The 17,209-nt window shown below is 37.4% G+C and overlaps 2 protein-coding genes across 7 annotated transcripts in view; both read left to right on the forward strand.

The window, feature by feature from the left end:
- MRPS35 (mitochondrial ribosomal protein S35) overlaps positions 1–13,650 on the forward strand; it is a 46,966-nt gene extending 33,316 nt beyond the window's left edge. For 4 of the 5 annotated variants that reach the window (XM_015065230.3, XM_015065231.3, XM_053226080.1 and 1 more), the window contains one exon: positions 13,168–13,650. In XM_015065230.3, the coding sequence (XP_014920716.3) occupies positions 13,168–13,437 (270 nt within the window). In that variant the 3' untranslated portion in view covers positions 13,438–13,650. Of the gene's footprint in view, positions 1–1,978; positions 2,059–13,167 lie in introns of all 5 variants that reach the window. The other variant, XM_027035811.2, reaches the window with a different exon arrangement.
- A 1,910-nt stretch (positions 13,651–15,560) lies between these two features.
- KLHL42 (kelch like family member 42) overlaps positions 15,561–17,209 on the forward strand; it is a 36,308-nt gene continuing 34,659 nt past the window's right edge. Inside the window, exons 1-2 of one of the 2 annotated variants that reach the window (XM_053226079.1) lie at positions 15,578–15,686; positions 15,830–15,938. The gene's annotated coding sequence lies outside the window, so the exon portion shown is untranslated. Of the gene's footprint in view, positions 15,687–15,829; positions 15,939–17,209 lie in introns of both variants that reach the window. The other variant, XM_015065251.3, reaches the window with a different exon arrangement.

The raw sequence follows: 17,209 nt of genomic DNA on the forward strand, positions 1-17,209 counted from the left end.
CTCTGTCTCTCTCTGTCCCAAAAATAAATAAACGTTGAAAAAAAAAAAAAAAGTGAGATGACAAAGTAGCAAACTCCCTTTTTAGTAATATAAAATGTAGCATACTTGGTAGATATTAGGAATCATTAGCTTACCGGAATAGCTTAATAATTACCTATTAATAAAATTATTAATAATCAACAATCATAATTGTGCCCAGTTTGTAAGAAATATCTTTGCAACAGTTTGATGTCATATGATTTGTGTTATGTGTAGATCAAATTTGTTTTTCATTTGATCATGTTTATTCAGATATTTAAAAAGTATTCTTGGTGCGCCTGGGTGGCTCAGTCAGTTAAGCCTCCAACTCTTGATTTTGACTTGGATTATGATTGCACACTCCAAGAGATCGAGCCCCAAGTTGGACTCTGGGCTGACTGTGCAGAGCCTGCTTGGGATTGTCTCTGTCCCTCTCTGTCCCTCCCTCTCTCACTATCTCTCTCTCAAATGAATAAACATTTTGTTTTTATTTTTCACTGTTTTTGGAAGTTCTCTACAAATTTTGTTCTCTACAGAAGTTTATTTTCTGATGCTAATTTATATTTGACAATGTTAATATAATTCATTTTCTAGAAGAATATTGGTAACTCCTAACAAGGTGCATCTCTTTAGTGTGAAATGTATTTATGCATAAGCTTCTATGTAATCTAATTATGAATAAACTAATAATACAGTGTTTATTAAAGAAAAAATAAACACATTAATGGAATTCCCATGATCAGTCTGAGCACTTGTCGTAGACCAGTAACGGTAAATAGTACTTACTTGCTACCTGTTCCTTGATTCCAGACAAATAGCACATCTGGCTTTTGTTTTATTTGTTTTATTTTTTTAATGTTTATTTTTGAGAGAGAGAGAGAGAGAGACAAAATGTGAGCGGGATAGGGGCAGAGAGAGAGGGAGGCACAGAATCTGAAGCAGGCTCCAGGCTCCAAGCTGTCAGCACAGAGCCTGATGTGGGACTCAAACTCATGAACCACAAGATCATGACCTGACCTGAAGTTGGACGCTTAACCAACTGAGCCACCCAGGTGCCCCCTGGCCTTTGTTTTAAAAGAAATTTTTAGTGTTGCTCTGAGAGTCATCTGTGTCTCTGTCTCTGACTTTCTTTTTTACCTCCAAGCTGTTCCACATGATCACCTTGGATGAAAATAAAACCAAAAAGAGGGTGAATGGTGGGAGAGGAGCTCCATTTTTAAAAAGTGCTTTAAAATACTGTCATTTTTCTTAACACAAAAGTGTTTACTGTGTCCACCCAGTTTAAATTAGTACTAACTTTGAAGATCAGGAACCAGATTTATCTATTACAACCTCTTCATTATATCAATTGAGAAATTAAGATTTAGAGGAGAGCTATGTACTTTGCTCAAGGTTACAGAGTTTATTAGCTGAAGGACTCAGATTTGAACTGCAGTTTCGAAGTTTCATATTCTTCCCATGGTATATTATTTAGTGTAGTTCATCTTTGACTTCCATTAAAAATACTGTGAAATAAGAGATGAAATCAAACCTGAACTTTAGCTGCTTGTTTACTGTCTTCTCAAACTGAACAGTTGACCATTGAAAATTTATCTCCATAACCTGTTTTCAGCTGGGGGTTGTATGAGATTCCCCTGCAAAGCTTTTTTAAACTAGAGATGTATGAACTCTACGGAATTAAAATCTCTAGTGCAGAGACTCAGGAGGGTTTCTTCCATTTTAAAGACTCCACATGTGATTCTGATGTAAGTTCTGATTGTGAATAATTTCCCCAATCTTTGAGTCTTTTTAATAAAGAAACTAATTGGAGGGCTGGCATATCTCTTTAAAGACAACTTTTGTACATGTATCAAGTATCAGAGCTGAGGGTGGGGGTCAGAATTAGAATGAGAAGGGCAAGAAAATGGAGGGATTTGTCTGTGATATAAACGCAGACCTTTTTTTTCACTTGACGTGGTAGGCAGTAGGCCGCTGTTCTGGATTCTTGGGTGGGATGATGATACAATCAAGGGGACACTTCTCAGATCTCTTTGCCTTCAGGTAAGACTTCTTATTATATCCATTAAAATTATTTTCTCCTCTTGATCCCTGCTGCTTCCACCCTATATAGGTCTTTCACTCTAATAATAGCCTTATTGATTTTCCCATCTCATCCATCTTCCGGGTTGCTGTTCAAGTAATTGCTCTAAAAAGCAAGTCTGTTGTGTCATATTCCTTAATAAAATCCTTCAGTGGTTCCCTATTACCCAGGATAAAATCTAAACTACTTAGGCTGTCTGTCCATAGCAGTTGGCCACCTCATTACTAGTTACTCAGGAAATGTAGGTTATGTATTCTATATCTCAGCCATAATGAACATAATGTGTTCTTTTATAACTTTGCACATGCTGTTCTCTCTGCTTATGATCCCTTTTTCAAATTGATCAACCTTGCAAATTCATATGAATCTTTTAATACACTTCAGATGTAACCTGTCTTAGAAGTTGTCTGTGCATCCTTTTTCCCTCCTCCCATTAGCATTACTCTTACTACTTTTACAGTAATTGTCTGTATCCATGTCTGGCTGACCCCGTTAGACTGTGAGATCACTGAGGGCAAGGACTATACATTTCATCCATCTTCATATTCCCAACCCCTAGTACAATGTCTGGCAAAACAGCATTTGTTAAAGTTTTAAAAAACCAATCTGAATTGAATTGAATTCCTTGACGTATTCATCACTTAAACATTTAGCTGTGGTAACTGAAAGAATTGGCAGTATTTTTTTTTTATCCATTATGGATATTTTGCCTCTTCTTATTTTTTATGATTTTCAAATAACTTGGATTTTTTTTATTGGTTAAACTGTTTTCCCTCATATTGCACAATGCCTTACTTGTAATCATGAGAAGTGGAATATTACTATGATTCATGTCCTAGGCAAAGGGAGTTGTAAATAAGATGGTAGAAGGTGACAAATTTGTGTATTTAGTGGAACAGATATTTCTTTGCCTTCTATTACCTCAGAATATACTGACCATTGCATGAATGCAGTGTTTTTCTTTGTATTGAATTTATGCTTACAAGGGGGAGAAAACGTAACAGGTTCCATTAAATTATTCTTTTAGTCTTTATATTCTTTTTTGCCGTGTCTCTCTGTTCCTTGGAACATGTTGTTCTACCAGTAACAAGATTTGGGCAAATTATTTAATTGCTCTGAACTTCAGTTTTTGGTCTGTAAAATAGATAGTAATAGTACTGCCTCACAAAGAGTCGTGGTAGAAGTTAAGTGAATTAATCTATGGAAGGTGCTGACATACATAGTAAGTATTCTAAACTGAGTGTTCTATTCAGACTCGTCCCATGCTACTTTCCTCACCTTGGCCTTCATTCAGTTCCCTGAATGTACTGAGCTCTTTCGTATCTCCAGGCCTCTGTGGAGATTGTTTTCTCTGCTGGGATGACAGTCTTTATCTGACTGGCTCCTACTCAACTCCAGGCTTCCGGCTACCCTGGCAGTTCCAGTACAGCACGGTGTGTGCCTGGCACAGTAGTTGTGCAGTAAATATTTATTGAGTGAGTGAATAATTGGGTCACTTGTGGAAAAGAGAACAGATCGTGTGGAATGGAAGGTTGCTTCCTCTAGGATGATAGTCTGAAAAGGTTCTCTCACTGTAGGAAGGGAAGAAGAGAGAGCCCACATATATGTAAATGTATTATATGCACACTTATAAATTAGTTGCTAAAATTATAACTGTTTAATGGCTGAAAAATTAAAATAGGAGTCTACAGGTTAATCACACTCTTTGCCTAAATGGTGATCAGTTCAAGCTTAGTGGTGTTTTTCATTGCTGCCCAGTAATTTGAATATGCTATTCTTTCTTTCTTTCTTTCTTTCTTTCTTTCTTTCTTTTCTTTTCTTTTCTTTTCTTTTCTTTTCTTTTCTTTTCTTTTCTTTTCTTTTCTTTTCTTTTCTTTTTTAATGTTTATTTATTTTAGAGACAGAGTGTGAGCGGGGGAGGCACAGAGAGAGAGGGAGACACAGACTCTGAAGCAGACTCCAGGCTCCGAGCTGTCAGCACAGAGACCGATGTGGGGCTTGAACTCACGATCCTTGAGATCGTGACGTGAGCTGAAGTCAAACGCTTAACCGACTCAGCCACCCAGGCGCCCCTTGAATATGCTGTTATTTCTACTTTAAAATTAATGCATTTCAACTACACTTCAAAAAAAAGAAACTCTCAAAAAAAAACCTCTTAAACAACCGCCTACTTCAATTTTGGGTATGATTTTAGAAGCTAAAACTTGGGCAGCGAATTATAAGCAAAGGTACAAAATTGTAAATAAAATTGAACCATAGCAGTGTTTTTAAAAATGGATATAGGACAAGCACTGAGTGTCACCAGTATTGATTAGTTTCTTTAGGTGGTAGAATTATGAATGATTTTTTCCCTTTTATTTATTTTTTTAAATATTTATTTATTTTGAGAGGCAGGGGTGCAGGGAGAGAGAGGGGGAGAGAGTATCCTATGCAGGGTCCACACTGTAGATGGAGAGCTTGATGCAAGGCCCATTAAGACCTATGACCTGAGCCTAAATCAAGAATCAGATGCTCAACTGACTGAGCCATGCAGGCACCCTGATTTTTTTCCTTTTAATACTACACCAGAATTCACTTCTTGGTTACTATCCCTCTAGGATTAACCCTGTATTTTTAGAGGACCTTAATGTAGCATTGGACTTTTTGCATAAAGACAGTGAAGTTAAAAAATCTTTTGTTTTTATGGTTTTGTGTTTTTTTTTTTAAAGGAAACTATTCCCAAAAGGCCATTTGAAGTCACATTAATGTAAAAGCCTTATTTCACAACTGCCATTTTTAGATATAACATCTTGGAAAGATACTGCTTATTTACAAAGAATACCGAGCCTCTTTAAGTATAAAGTTTCTGACTGTGATGTGCCATGTTTCTAGAAATGTCTACTTTATATTTCAGTCCAAATCAATTAAATTTGTTTCCTAAGTTTTGTCCTTACTCCCTTTTACCTCATTCTGTACATTCTTCCAGGTGCTATAAAGTATCTTGTATATGCTGACAACTCTGAACTCTTTATCCTCAAGCCTCTCTCCTGAGCACCCTGTGTTATTTGACACCTCCTTGTTGTAAGTCATAGAAACCCCCTCAGGCCAGCCTAAGCAGAAGATAGAAGGGCAAGGATGCTACAAGATCTCAGGAATGGGCAAGAACAGAAACTAGGAGTGTGAGAGCTTTTATTCTTTGGACTCTGTTACTTTATAGGCAACTGCTTTACTCTTTTCTCTCCCGAGACTGATTTCTTCTCCTCCAGTCTGTATGTCAGAAAACATGACCTTGACTATTTCAGGATTTATAGGACTAGTCACCCCCAGGGGAGAGGGGGAGACAAGGGAAGAGCGAGCAAAACTAATACAACTAAACTTAAAATTAGAATTATGCCTTTGGACTCATACTGCAGAGAAGGGACTCTGCTTCAGTCAGGTATTATTCGGTAACTGGCCAGATAGGCAGGATGATACCAGGGAAACGTACCTGTCTGGGGCCAGTAATTTGTACAGAAGGAATTGCCCCTTGGTAGAGTGAATGAATTTACTGAATGAATGAACTGACCTAGATTAGGTGCTCATGAATTGAAACACCACAATAATGTTATTGTGGTTATGATTTTTTAAATGACCCCTTAAAAAAAAAAAAAAAGAACAATACCAATATATTATGGATGAAATGATATAAAGTCTGGAATGACCTCCATAATAATTCAGTGAGGGCGTGGTAAGGGGGCAGTGGATAGAGACTTATATGAAACTGGACTGCTATGCATTGATTGTTGAAACTGGGTGATGGGTACATGAGAGTTTATAGTGCTGTCCTCTCTACTTTTATATGCATTAGAAATTTTCTGTAATGGACTCCTTTAAATCACAAAAAACAAAGTGTATTTAGCCTCATAGAAAATGATTATAGGTTGAATTTTGTTGCAGTGTCAGTGGTATTGCATTTGAATAATGAGGTATTTTTTGGCTTTGCCAGCCCTATTTTTATTTCACCAGAAGGGGTGTTTCAGTAGATGCCTATTAGGTACAAGCATATGTACCCCTTTTCTAAAATATTTGGATATGAAAACATTAGTTTTTAGCTAGGATGCCTGGAGACATCCAGCTCTGCCTAGTACTGTCTAGCACATAGTAGGTTCTCAGGAAATGTTTTTTGAAAGAGTGCCCAGAAGCAGTCACAACCCAAAAGGGAGCTTTGTCTGTTGAGCTTTTTTCTTGCAGTTTATTTGGTGAAGAAGTCTTGGGGGGGGGGGGGGGTGGTGTTTGTTTGTTTCTTGTGGTTTTTTTTCTGTAGCCTTTTCCATCATTTGAATTCTGCTGATTGTATCACCATAGTGTAATTTTTTAAGTTTATAGTTGCATCTAGAGGCTTAACCAAATTCTATTTTGATTTTTTTTTTTTACTACTGTATAATTAGGATTGTGTTCTTCCACCAGGAAATGCATGGTTATCTGATTGTCTCTCTTTTTTTGAATTTAGCACTGTAGCTTTTTTAAGTTAAAAGTTATAGAAAAATTATAAGTTTTTGATAGTGAAAACTATAGGTTTTTAAATAAATAAGTTATTTCAGAATCACTGATCCAGACTAAATTTCCAAGGTCTGTTACTGCAAACTTAAAGAAGTTTTAAATTTTATTCATATAAGACATTGTCTTAGTCCATTTGGGCTCCTGTAACAATACCACAGACTAGTCTTATAAACAGCAGAAATGTGTTTTCTGCAGTTCTGAAGGCTGAGATGCCCAAGATCAAGGCATTGGCAGATTTGGTGTATAGTGAAGGCTTAAACGACTTTCTTGCTATGTTCTCTTGTGGCAGAAGGGGCAGGGCTTTCTCTGGACATTAAACCCCGTTTATAAGGGCTCCACCCTCAAGACCTAAATAACTCTCAAAGACCCTACCTCCAATACCAGGACTTTGGGAGTACTATTTCAACAAGAATTTGGGGCCGGGGGCGGGGGGGGGGGAATACAAGCATTAAGTCTATAAAAAAAAAAATATATGAGTTGTCCTCCCAGATTTAGATTTGTTGGAACTTGTTAAGTAGAATCACTGGGAATCTTAGAGGGAGTTGATTAGTAAAATACAAAAAAGATTTCAGAATCTCATAGTTACAATTCCATAGTATATATAACAATATAGTTTTCTTTTGTTCTGTTTCTGCATTCACTAATTCTGACTTCTGCTGTATCTTAGACTCCTTTTAACTCCATCCAGTGATTTATTAATTTTAGATACTGTGTTTTTCAATTCTAAATGTTCATTTAATTGTGCATCTTTTATGGATACCAATTCTATGCTGAAATTCTTCATTATTTAATTCATGTTGGTTATCTTTTCCTTTTTTTTCTTTAACACATTAATTCTTAGTTATTGTAAAGTTCCTGTCTGCTAATTTCATTATCTTGATCATCTGGAGTTCTTCTGCTATTGTTTGTTTTCCCTTGGTTATTAATTACTTTTTTCTTCAGATGTTTCAAACGTCTAGTAACTTTCTTGTATGCTAGATGTTGTGTGTGAAAGACTCATAAAAGCTCCCAATTGCTGTCAACCATCAGAATTTCTTCCTTTTTTTTAAATTTATTTTTGAAAGAGAGAGTGAGTGCTCATGAGCGGGGGAGGGGCAGAGAGACAGAGGGTGACACAGATTCTGAAGCAGGCTCCAGGCTCTGAGCTTTCAGCACAGAGCCCAATGTGGCTCAAACCCACCAACAGTGAGATCATGACCTGAGCCGAGGTCGAATGCTTAACCAACTGAGCCACCCAGGCTCCCCCCTCCTTTTTCTCTTAGGCAGAGAGGGTCAGGGGTTTATCATTTTAATCCAGTCATGATTCAGGTAGACCACGGCTGGGCTTCAGTTTTGTAAGATTTAGTGCAGCTCTGATTTGTTCCTTTTCCTTAGGCATAACCTTCAAGGCTTTGATTAGGAACTTGGTGAGTCAGCTTCCACATCTCTGAAAATCTATTGAAGAGTCCTTTGTGCTGTACAGAAATTTGGAGCTTAGCTTGGTAGCCGCTTATCTTGCAGCAAAATCTAGCAGATGTTTTGAAAGGGAGATTGGTTGTGTGTTTACAACAGGACTTCCTCCTTCTAGTGGGACTTTGTGTCTTAAACACTAGGAAATTAATGGTGGATTTCACACTGCTTTTTAGAAGCCTGATTCTGACTCCCCACCCATAAGTAGCCCCAGAACTAAAACCAGTCATGTTTAGGGCTCTTCGTTTCTGGTCTGTTATAAGAGCCCTGGATAACAGGTCAAACCTCACTTGTTTCACTTCCCGACTAACATATTTCTGTATGAGCCAAGTGCCAGTCTTGTACAGCATTGGAGAATGCCTTCAGGAAAGAAAATGGGGGTTTTCAGAAGGATCCTTCTCATACCTTTGCAGCCTGGAATTCACATTCATCTAGTCATTACTGATTCTGTAACTCTCTGATATCTTTAAGATTTTGGAGGGTGGGTGGTCAGTTACAGTTGACCCTTGAATAATGCAGGGGTTAGAGATGCCAACCCCCCATTTGTTAAAAATCTAGGTGTGTAACGTTTGACCCACCAAAAACTTAACTACTAATAGCCTACTGTCAGAAGCCTGACTGATAACAAAGTTGATTAACACATATTTTGTATGTTATATGTATTATATACTGTATTTTTATAATCAAGTAAGCTGGAGAAAAGAAAATGTTAAGAAAATTGTCAGGAAAAGAAAATATATTTATAGTCCTGTGCTGTATCAAAAAAAAAAAAAATCTGTGGACCCATGCATTTGAAACCCATGTTGTTCAAGGCAAGTACAGTTATAGCTAGTTATAGCTAGACTGGAAGCATTATGTGATCTCTTACATCCTGTTTGAAAGTGGAAATCATAATGTAAGATTAAAAGATAATTTTAAGGGTTGTCCCCCAAGGATTTTATGTTTATGCCTCTTAGAAATGAAAAATATTCTAAAGTGATAAGCATTATGGACAGCATTATTATTTTTATGTCATTGACAAAGATTAGAAAAGAAGATTGGAATAGGTTCTTTTTTTTTTTTAACGTTTATTTATTTTTGACAGACAGAGAGACAGGGAATGAGCAGGGGAGGAACAGAGAGAGAGGGAGACACAGAATCTGAAGCAGGCTCCAGGCTCTGAGCTGTCAGCACAGATCCCAACGCGGGGTTCGAACTCACAGACTGTGAGATCATGACCTGAGCCGAAGTCAGTTGCTTAACCGGCTGAGCCACCCAGGCGCCCCTGGAATAGCTTCTTAATATATAATTTATAGACCACCATCTCTTCCAGTTAGTTCTGTTCTCTTCACCGACAAGCTCCATTTGGTTGACACTCATCTGTGAAAACTTCTGTATTAATGACTAGAAAAGATTTCTTCCCTCATAAGGTAAATATATTGATAATGATTAGCTTTTATTTTTCCTGCTTGAAAAACAGACATTCTAAAGATGTAAAGATCTTTTCTTACATTTAATGTAGGACTTCAAAGAACTAGGTGTCTTTTTCTTGACACAAACGCTATTTTGTGCATGTGTGCATGTATATTTTCTAATCTACATCTGGTTAGACATAAAAAGCCTATACCCAAAGGAGACTGCAGGAAAATCGGAGATAACTCAGTTATTTTTAAGAACAGGCAGTGAACTGAGAAATTTAAATCTCATCAGTGATATGTTTGTCAGAAAGACAGTAACAAGCATCAGGAAGAACATTACCTTTATATCAGAGATAAGGAGTAAAGACCTCTTGTTTAACTGTTTTATCTAAATGTCATAAAAATCAATGATTTTGTTAGTGGGAATAACTGCAGAACATTTGGACAATTGCATCTGTGTTTATATTTACCTTGAAAGTTTCAATTTACTGTTTGATAGGAATAGTGATGCTGTTGACATAGAAACATATTTTGCAGGTAGTCTAATAAGGTTTGAATCCCACTCTTCTTCTGTGTTATTAGTAGCAAGCATTTATTTAGTGTTTACTCTGAGCCAGGTGCTCTAAGTGCATGGATATTCCTTACCTCTTTTAATCAGCAGAACAGCCCTTGGAGTCAGTTCTTACAGAAATGCCAGCTTGTCAGCATAGTAAGTAGTGAAGCTGGGATTTAAACTCAGTTGGGTAAAACACCAAAACCCATATTAAATATAGTATCAATACCACCTCCCTGTGTGACCTTGAGCAAATCACAGATATACATCCCCTAATTCTGAAGCCCTAAAAGCTTTGGAAATTGTTAATCTTTTTATAACTTACTTGGTGGCAAAATGAGACGTCAGTGGATGAGAAGCTATTTATAGCCTTTGTTTATCCCATTTATTGTGAATATTCAGACATGGTAATGTATTTGCTTTAGGGAGTTATATGAAATAATTATGTAAGTCTTTAGGCTCAGTGGTATATAATAAGTATTAAATTTATTGGTATCGTGGGACGCCTGGGTGGCTCAGTCGGTTGAGCGTCTGACTTCAGCTTAGGTCATGATCTCGCAGTCTGGGAGTTTGAGCCCTGTGTTGGGCTCTGTGCTGATAGCTCAGAGCCTGGAACCTGCTTCGGATTCTGAGTCTCCCTCTCTCTCTCTGCTCCTCCCCTGTTCATGCTCTGTCTCTCTCTCTCTGTCAAAAATAAATAAACATTTAAAAAAATTAATTAAATTTATTGGTATCGTTACTGTCATTATCTTGGAATTTATTGTCAGCTGTTGCAGAGTTTGGATCCTGAAGTTAGAATTGTCGAGAACATGAGCTCAGCTTGCAGCTGAAGCCTGACACTGCATCGTGTCTGTACAGGATTAGTAGGAAGCCATGTCTTTTCCAGAATGTAGTTACTTTCACTCACCAGTTTAAATGGTAGTAATTTCCTCCTGTAAGTGTACATTATCCCTTATGCAGGATTTCCTAACCTCGTTTGTGTCATTACACACTTAGAAAATTCTTTCCTGAGATATGAGGGAGGAGGGTGCTTGGGACTGCTCCTGCTACTCCAGGCTCACCTGGCCACCTGAGGTCATAAGGAATCTGTGTCCTGGAACACCTGTAACACTCCTTGGCAAAGCACTGTAGAATTGCGTAGACCAGACGTAAGGGGAAGAGAAATGAAATGTTGGAAATTACTAGTGAATTTGCGTTGGGTACCTCTTCTGTTTAAGCATCTATTTCAAAGCAGTTAAGAAAACCCACATAAACCTAGGTGAAATTTATAATTTCTAAAATAGTTAATCTCTTAATTGCTTGTCTTCTCGCAGTCAAGAATGAAGTAGATTAGGAATTTAAAAAAAGAATGAGGTAGATTGACTTTTTTTTAATGCTTATATATAATGTATTTGCTGGCATCTTAAATATACTTCATTTGTAAGCTAGAATTATGAAGAAACTATAACATTGTCTTAGCATTTGAAGCACTTCCAAGAGTAGATAGGACCAATGATACATTTAATTTGGGGCATTTGTTTTTGTTTTTGTTTTTTTTTAAGGGGCTGACATTTATATTTCTTCCCCAAATATTACAGTAAAAATCAGGTGGGGTAGGATAATTTTGTCAATTTTCTGATGAATGTAAAATTCAGAGTTTGACTGTTAGAAGTTACTTGCAACAGGCTTGTACACACAGGCCACAAGAAGTTGTTTCACATCATCCCTCCCCCTCAGCCAAGCCGATAGCCTCACTATCAGATAAAAAAGGGATAAAGAGTTGATTCTCAACCACATCAGAACATCAATTGACACATTACCCTCAGCCATAAATTCAGGATGTTGGGGGGGGGGGCAACAGTTTAGGGAGCTGCCAGAACAGATACCTCACTTCGGCTAAGGGATTTGAGGGTGACTGGTTTCTCTTAAATGAAAGGGCCCTCCCTTTTGAAGGATTAAAGGAGTATTTCTTTTTCGTGTGTTTCTCTGTGACGGAGGAGACTCTTTTCCTGGCCTTCAGTGACCCGAATGGGGTTAGCTGAGTCTATGGCGTCCCCAGTGGCCTGTTTGCATTTGGCGGGGCTCCTCCTTACCAACCTTTGAGGGACAAATTTCCAGTGCTCTTCTCTCTTTTCCTGGACGCTTACAGTGAGGTTGGGACGGGAGGCAGGTGTGAGTGGAAACGGTCTCCTTGGTACCCACTTAATTCTGGAGAGACTTGGAGCTCTGTCTGCTCAAATTGGGGGCTTTTTCAAGAGGAGTTTTCAAAGATAAAATATTTCTGACAGCCTTACAAATCTGTCTTTCTTTTAATCCTTCAAAAATATTATAATTTGGGGGGTTTACCACCTTCTGAAGTTATAAGAACATTGGATGATTCTATAATTGCATATAGCCAGAATATGTTGTGTGTTAATTTGGGAAGAATGTGGCTGGCTTTCAGCACTTCTTTGAACCAAGGCATATTATTTATTAGCTTATTAGCTGCGTTTCTTGATTTTTCCCAGAATGTTACATCTTCATCTAAATCATAAATCTGAATTATATTGCTACAAAACCTAACTGTTGCCTAGAATAGTGTGGTAATAATTTTTGTAAGAAAAAAACAAGCAGTAACAATTGTTTCCTTTATAGGAACAGAAAATAAAGATAGTAACAAAATTCCAGGTTATATGAAGTCATTATGACTAAAAATCATGTTTTACATGTGTATTTTATATTTTTTATTTTATTACAATTGGTCTTCCTTGTCATCCCCACAGGCATGTTACAAAGATAAATATAGTCTCTTCTCAACTCTTAACTATTTTTAACCTCAGAAATGTGAAATGTTGAAGTGTTAGAGTTTAGAGATTAGAAAGTTGCAAAAAAATGAGTTTTCTGTATCTTTTGGGTAACAGTCATGCTTTGTAAGTGAAATTTGCAAGGCAGGTGAAGTGTGCACTGTGTGGGTAGAATTCGTGAGTGGTAAGGAGTATTCACGTAACAGAGTGAGCAGTCCTGAAGCTGTTGGTGCAGGTGGACAGCCACACCGTAAGGGAGGCAAATCAGGGTTTACATACAGAGCATTGACAGGGAGTCTCCGTATTTTGCAGATTCTCTTTCCCTAAAAACGAAACAAAACTTAGTTTTTGGAAAGTATTTCGTTTTCAGAACTCATTTTTTCCTTTCAGAAAACCGAAGAATGGGAGAAAGAGAAGACTGAGGCAGATACGGAAGAGTATATATGGAAAAATAGCCCCTCTGAAAAAAATATCCTGGAAACACTTCTCCAAATTAAAGCTGCTGAGAAAAATCTGGAAGTAAATAAAGAAGAGCTCCTTGGTACAAAAGAAGTCGAAGATTACAAAAAGTGTGTTGTTAGTCTTAAGAATGAGGGGGACAATGAAGAGACCCTTTCTCAGTACAAAGAATCCGTGAAGAAGCTATTAAAACTGATGTGATTTATGTAGAAAAACTGCTTGATTTGCTAATTTTATGATCTATCTGTAATCATTATCTAACTTCACATAAATTTGAAAATGTTAAAAAGAACCATTGTTTTACATCAGATTTAAAAATATTTCTTTCATACTAATCCGTAATGGCAATGATTATTCATAAGTTCTTATTTGTACAGTGCGGCAGAAGGACTAATTAAAATATCTCGGTGATTCCTTCTGGCTTCTGAAGTGTCTTCATTTTACTTCTACCATAACAACTTTAATATTCCTATATATACATATATTGTTATTTTGTCACCTGCTGTATTGCTTTCCCTACAAATTAGCACCTATTGGTTGCTTTTGAATACGGATCTTCCTCAACTTACAGTGGGGTTATGTCCCAATAAGTTCATTTTAAGACGAAAATATTAGAGGTTAAAAATGCATTGTTTTTAATTTTTAAAAAACATTTCTTTATTTTGAGAGAGACAGAGCATGAGCAGGGGAGGGGCAGAGAGAGAGGGAGAGAGACTCTTAAGCAGGCTCCACGTTGTCAGCGCAGAGCCAAACACGGGGCTCAGCCTCACAAACTGCGAGATCAAGACCTGAGCTGAAACCAAGGGTCAGACCCTTCCTTAACCAACTGAGCCACCCGGGCACCCCAGGTTGAAAATGCATGTAAATATACCCAGTCTACCAAACATCATAACTCAGAGCACTTAACATTAGCCTGCAGTTGGGCAAAGTCATCTAACACAAAGCCTATTTTATACTGAAGTGCGGACTGTCTAGTGTAATTTATTGAATACTATATGTTGAAAGTGAAAAGCAGACTAGTTGTACGGGTACAGAGTGGTTGTCAGTGTACCAGTTGTTTCCCTCGTGGTCACGTGGCTAAAGAGGCACTGTGGCCGCCACTGCCCAGCATCACAAAACTGAAAATTCAAAATTTGAGGAATGGTTTCTACAGGATGCATTGTTGCTTTCACACCATGGTATGTAAAGTAGAGAAATCATAAGTTGAGTCATAAGTCAGGGTCAGCGTAATGATTTGGGTTATTTGGGAAGCTGGGCCTAGAATGCAGTCCCTTGATAGTACAGTGCTTTTTTTTTTTTTTTTTTTTTTAACGTAACTGCTGTCTACACAATGCATTTTTCACAGATGCCAATTCTGATTAGAAAGGTTCTTCAAAATGTTTTCTAGCCTAAAAATTTTGCTCCATTCCTCTCTTTTGGGCTCACTTTATGTTAATTCGTCTCTGCTTAGCATCCAATTTTCTATTTTCTGGGGCTCATTTCTCCAAACCCTAGCTTACAGAAAAGTAGAAATGGAGATTAACTGGTATCCATCTCTCTATAGATTCCCCAATGAGAACTTGTACAGCTCAGAAAAGAGATGAGGTGTAAGGACCTTGAAATTAATTGGAGTAAATGACAAAATAAGAACTGCTCTAAGAAACATTCCTTTCAATTTGGCTGTCAATTCAGTATTTTTAAGTATATCTATTATTTCTTACCACTTCCAAAGTTGTCAGTAAGTGATCAAGTTAAAGTAAAGGAATTACTCGGTTTGATATTTGTCTAAGACTTATTTTACCTAACAGAATAAAGCCAAAAAGAATTTCAAAACAATTACCCAAAAGATGTCTGTGAAATGAAGGTATAATTTCTTATCAAGGCCAAGAATCTGTAGGTTATTAAGGACAACAATGTGACGTTGAGGGCAAAAAGGAGAGAGATGTTCTAATCCACTGTATGGAAATAGTAAATGAAAAGCAAGGTAGGTAACACAACTTTTAGACCATGTTTAAAGCATACATTAAATGTATTGAAATGTTCTCTTTCTTAGAGATCCATAGAGCTTAGGAAAATTCAGATGCAGAAACAGGATTGAAGAAGGAAACATTTTGAAAACAGGTGGAGGAGAAATGATCATTTGGGAACATGTAACAAGGTGGTAGATGAGGGTCATCTGTGCTGTAGTAATAATATGGTGCAGATGAAAGGAGAGGAAGTAATGATGTGTAATAAAGAATTTGACCTGGCCCTAAGAGGTCTGGCCTTTGCCTACAGCTTCTGAAAGGTAATCTAGGTCACACCTCATAGGAGTATCTCTGTTTTGGGTGAGAGCTAGTCACAATGGATTTCAGGGTGGGGCTGACCACACCTGACAGTCTTAGCCATGCCAGAGAAACCACATGATTTTGAGCGAGGGGCATTGAGTCACCTGGGATCAGGCCACTTGGCAGCTGAGATCAACCACCCAGGTAATCAGTCATGCCCACGGTAACAGCGCCTCTATAAAATATTTGAACACTGAACCTTATGCAGGTTTCCCTGGCTGGCAATACTCTCTCTAGGCATAGTGTCACACACTGGTACAGGGAAAGTAATGCCATCTTGCCTCTAGGGGGAGAGGACACAGAGAAGCTGTGACTTTGGAACCCTCCAGGACTTCATCCTATGTGTTGCTTCCCTTGGCTGATTTTAATCTGTATCCTTTCCCTGTAACCATAACCGTGAGTATAACAACTCTCCTTGAGTTCTGTGAATTATTCTATTGAATTATCAAACCTGAGTGTGGTTTTAAGACAGACCTCCCCCCTCCAAACTTATCTTGTAGAGAAGTTGGTATCTTGTAGAGCACTGTACCTTCTAAGCCTTTGCAGCTTGGCTATCTAAAGGCAACTGACCTGAACACAGGCTGTAATGTAGCCTTGACGCCTAATGGCGAAATCTTGGACCTATAACATTAACACAAAGCTGCCTCAAAAGGAAACTAGTTGTTGTCATTGTAATATTAGCAATAATTAAACAGCATTGTTTGTCATTAATCAGACCTTTGTTCCTTTAATTGATCCAATATATACAATGAACATGAATATATTTATCCTTATAATGAAGAGTCTAGGGGATATTTGCTACATTGATAGTCACTGCTGACTTCAAACTCTTAAAAGTTACATAACTTAGAAGTTGCTTAAACACATAGGCAACTAAGAAATAGGACAAATCTGTTTTCTTAATTGTAGCATGTGTTAGTTCTTTCTTTGCATACATTCTTCGTAACATTGGTAAGTATTTCATGATCCTAGACAATTACAGACTTTTTTAAAAGAGGTCTGGTTCGTTACAATGTTGGAAAGATTTCAGTATCATGGTTACTTTGCAATTGAGTGTAACAATCTTGGCCTTGGTGGTTAACTGGACCTTGAGAATCTTTGTTTCTTAAGAAAGGTTTAAATTCTATTCACATGTTCTCTTTGGTCCTTTGGCTTCCAGGAAGGACATGGTTTCTAGGCCTGCCAGTTTTTGCTTCCTGGCTGACTCTGGGCTGGTAACATCTGTGGTCTAAATTTACTCAGTTTATCTCATGGTCAAAGGTAGTGGCTGAAGAAGAGGAGTGTGAGTTTGTTTTCTTACAAAGATAAATATTTTTTCTCAAATGATGGTCATTTCTATAAAACTATCAATTTCGGAGAATGAGCCAATTCTGAGAAATCTCTAGGAAGAAAAAACTTTTTCTAGCAGCCCTAGTTTTTCAGGAAACCTTTAAACAACTTGTATATATTTTTTAAAAAACTAAGTAACCTTTTACAAGATTGTATGTACAAATAAGATGTGAAGACTGCATCTTGAATTATTTATTTAAATATAATTTAAGGATAATTTAAATCTTTATATCCTCCCTACACAGTATGGGACTTTTTCCTAATGAATTAGGAATGAAATTGATGAAAGTTATGATATTTAATTTCATGACTAGCGAGTAAGGATAAATTGGTGAATT

Source organism: Acinonyx jubatus, chromosome B4 (genome assembly GCF_027475565.1).
Source record: "Acinonyx jubatus isolate Ajub_Pintada_27869175 chromosome B4, VMU_Ajub_asm_v1.0, whole genome shotgun sequence".
Taxonomy (NCBI): domain Eukaryota; kingdom Metazoa; phylum Chordata; class Mammalia; order Carnivora; family Felidae; genus Acinonyx; species Acinonyx jubatus.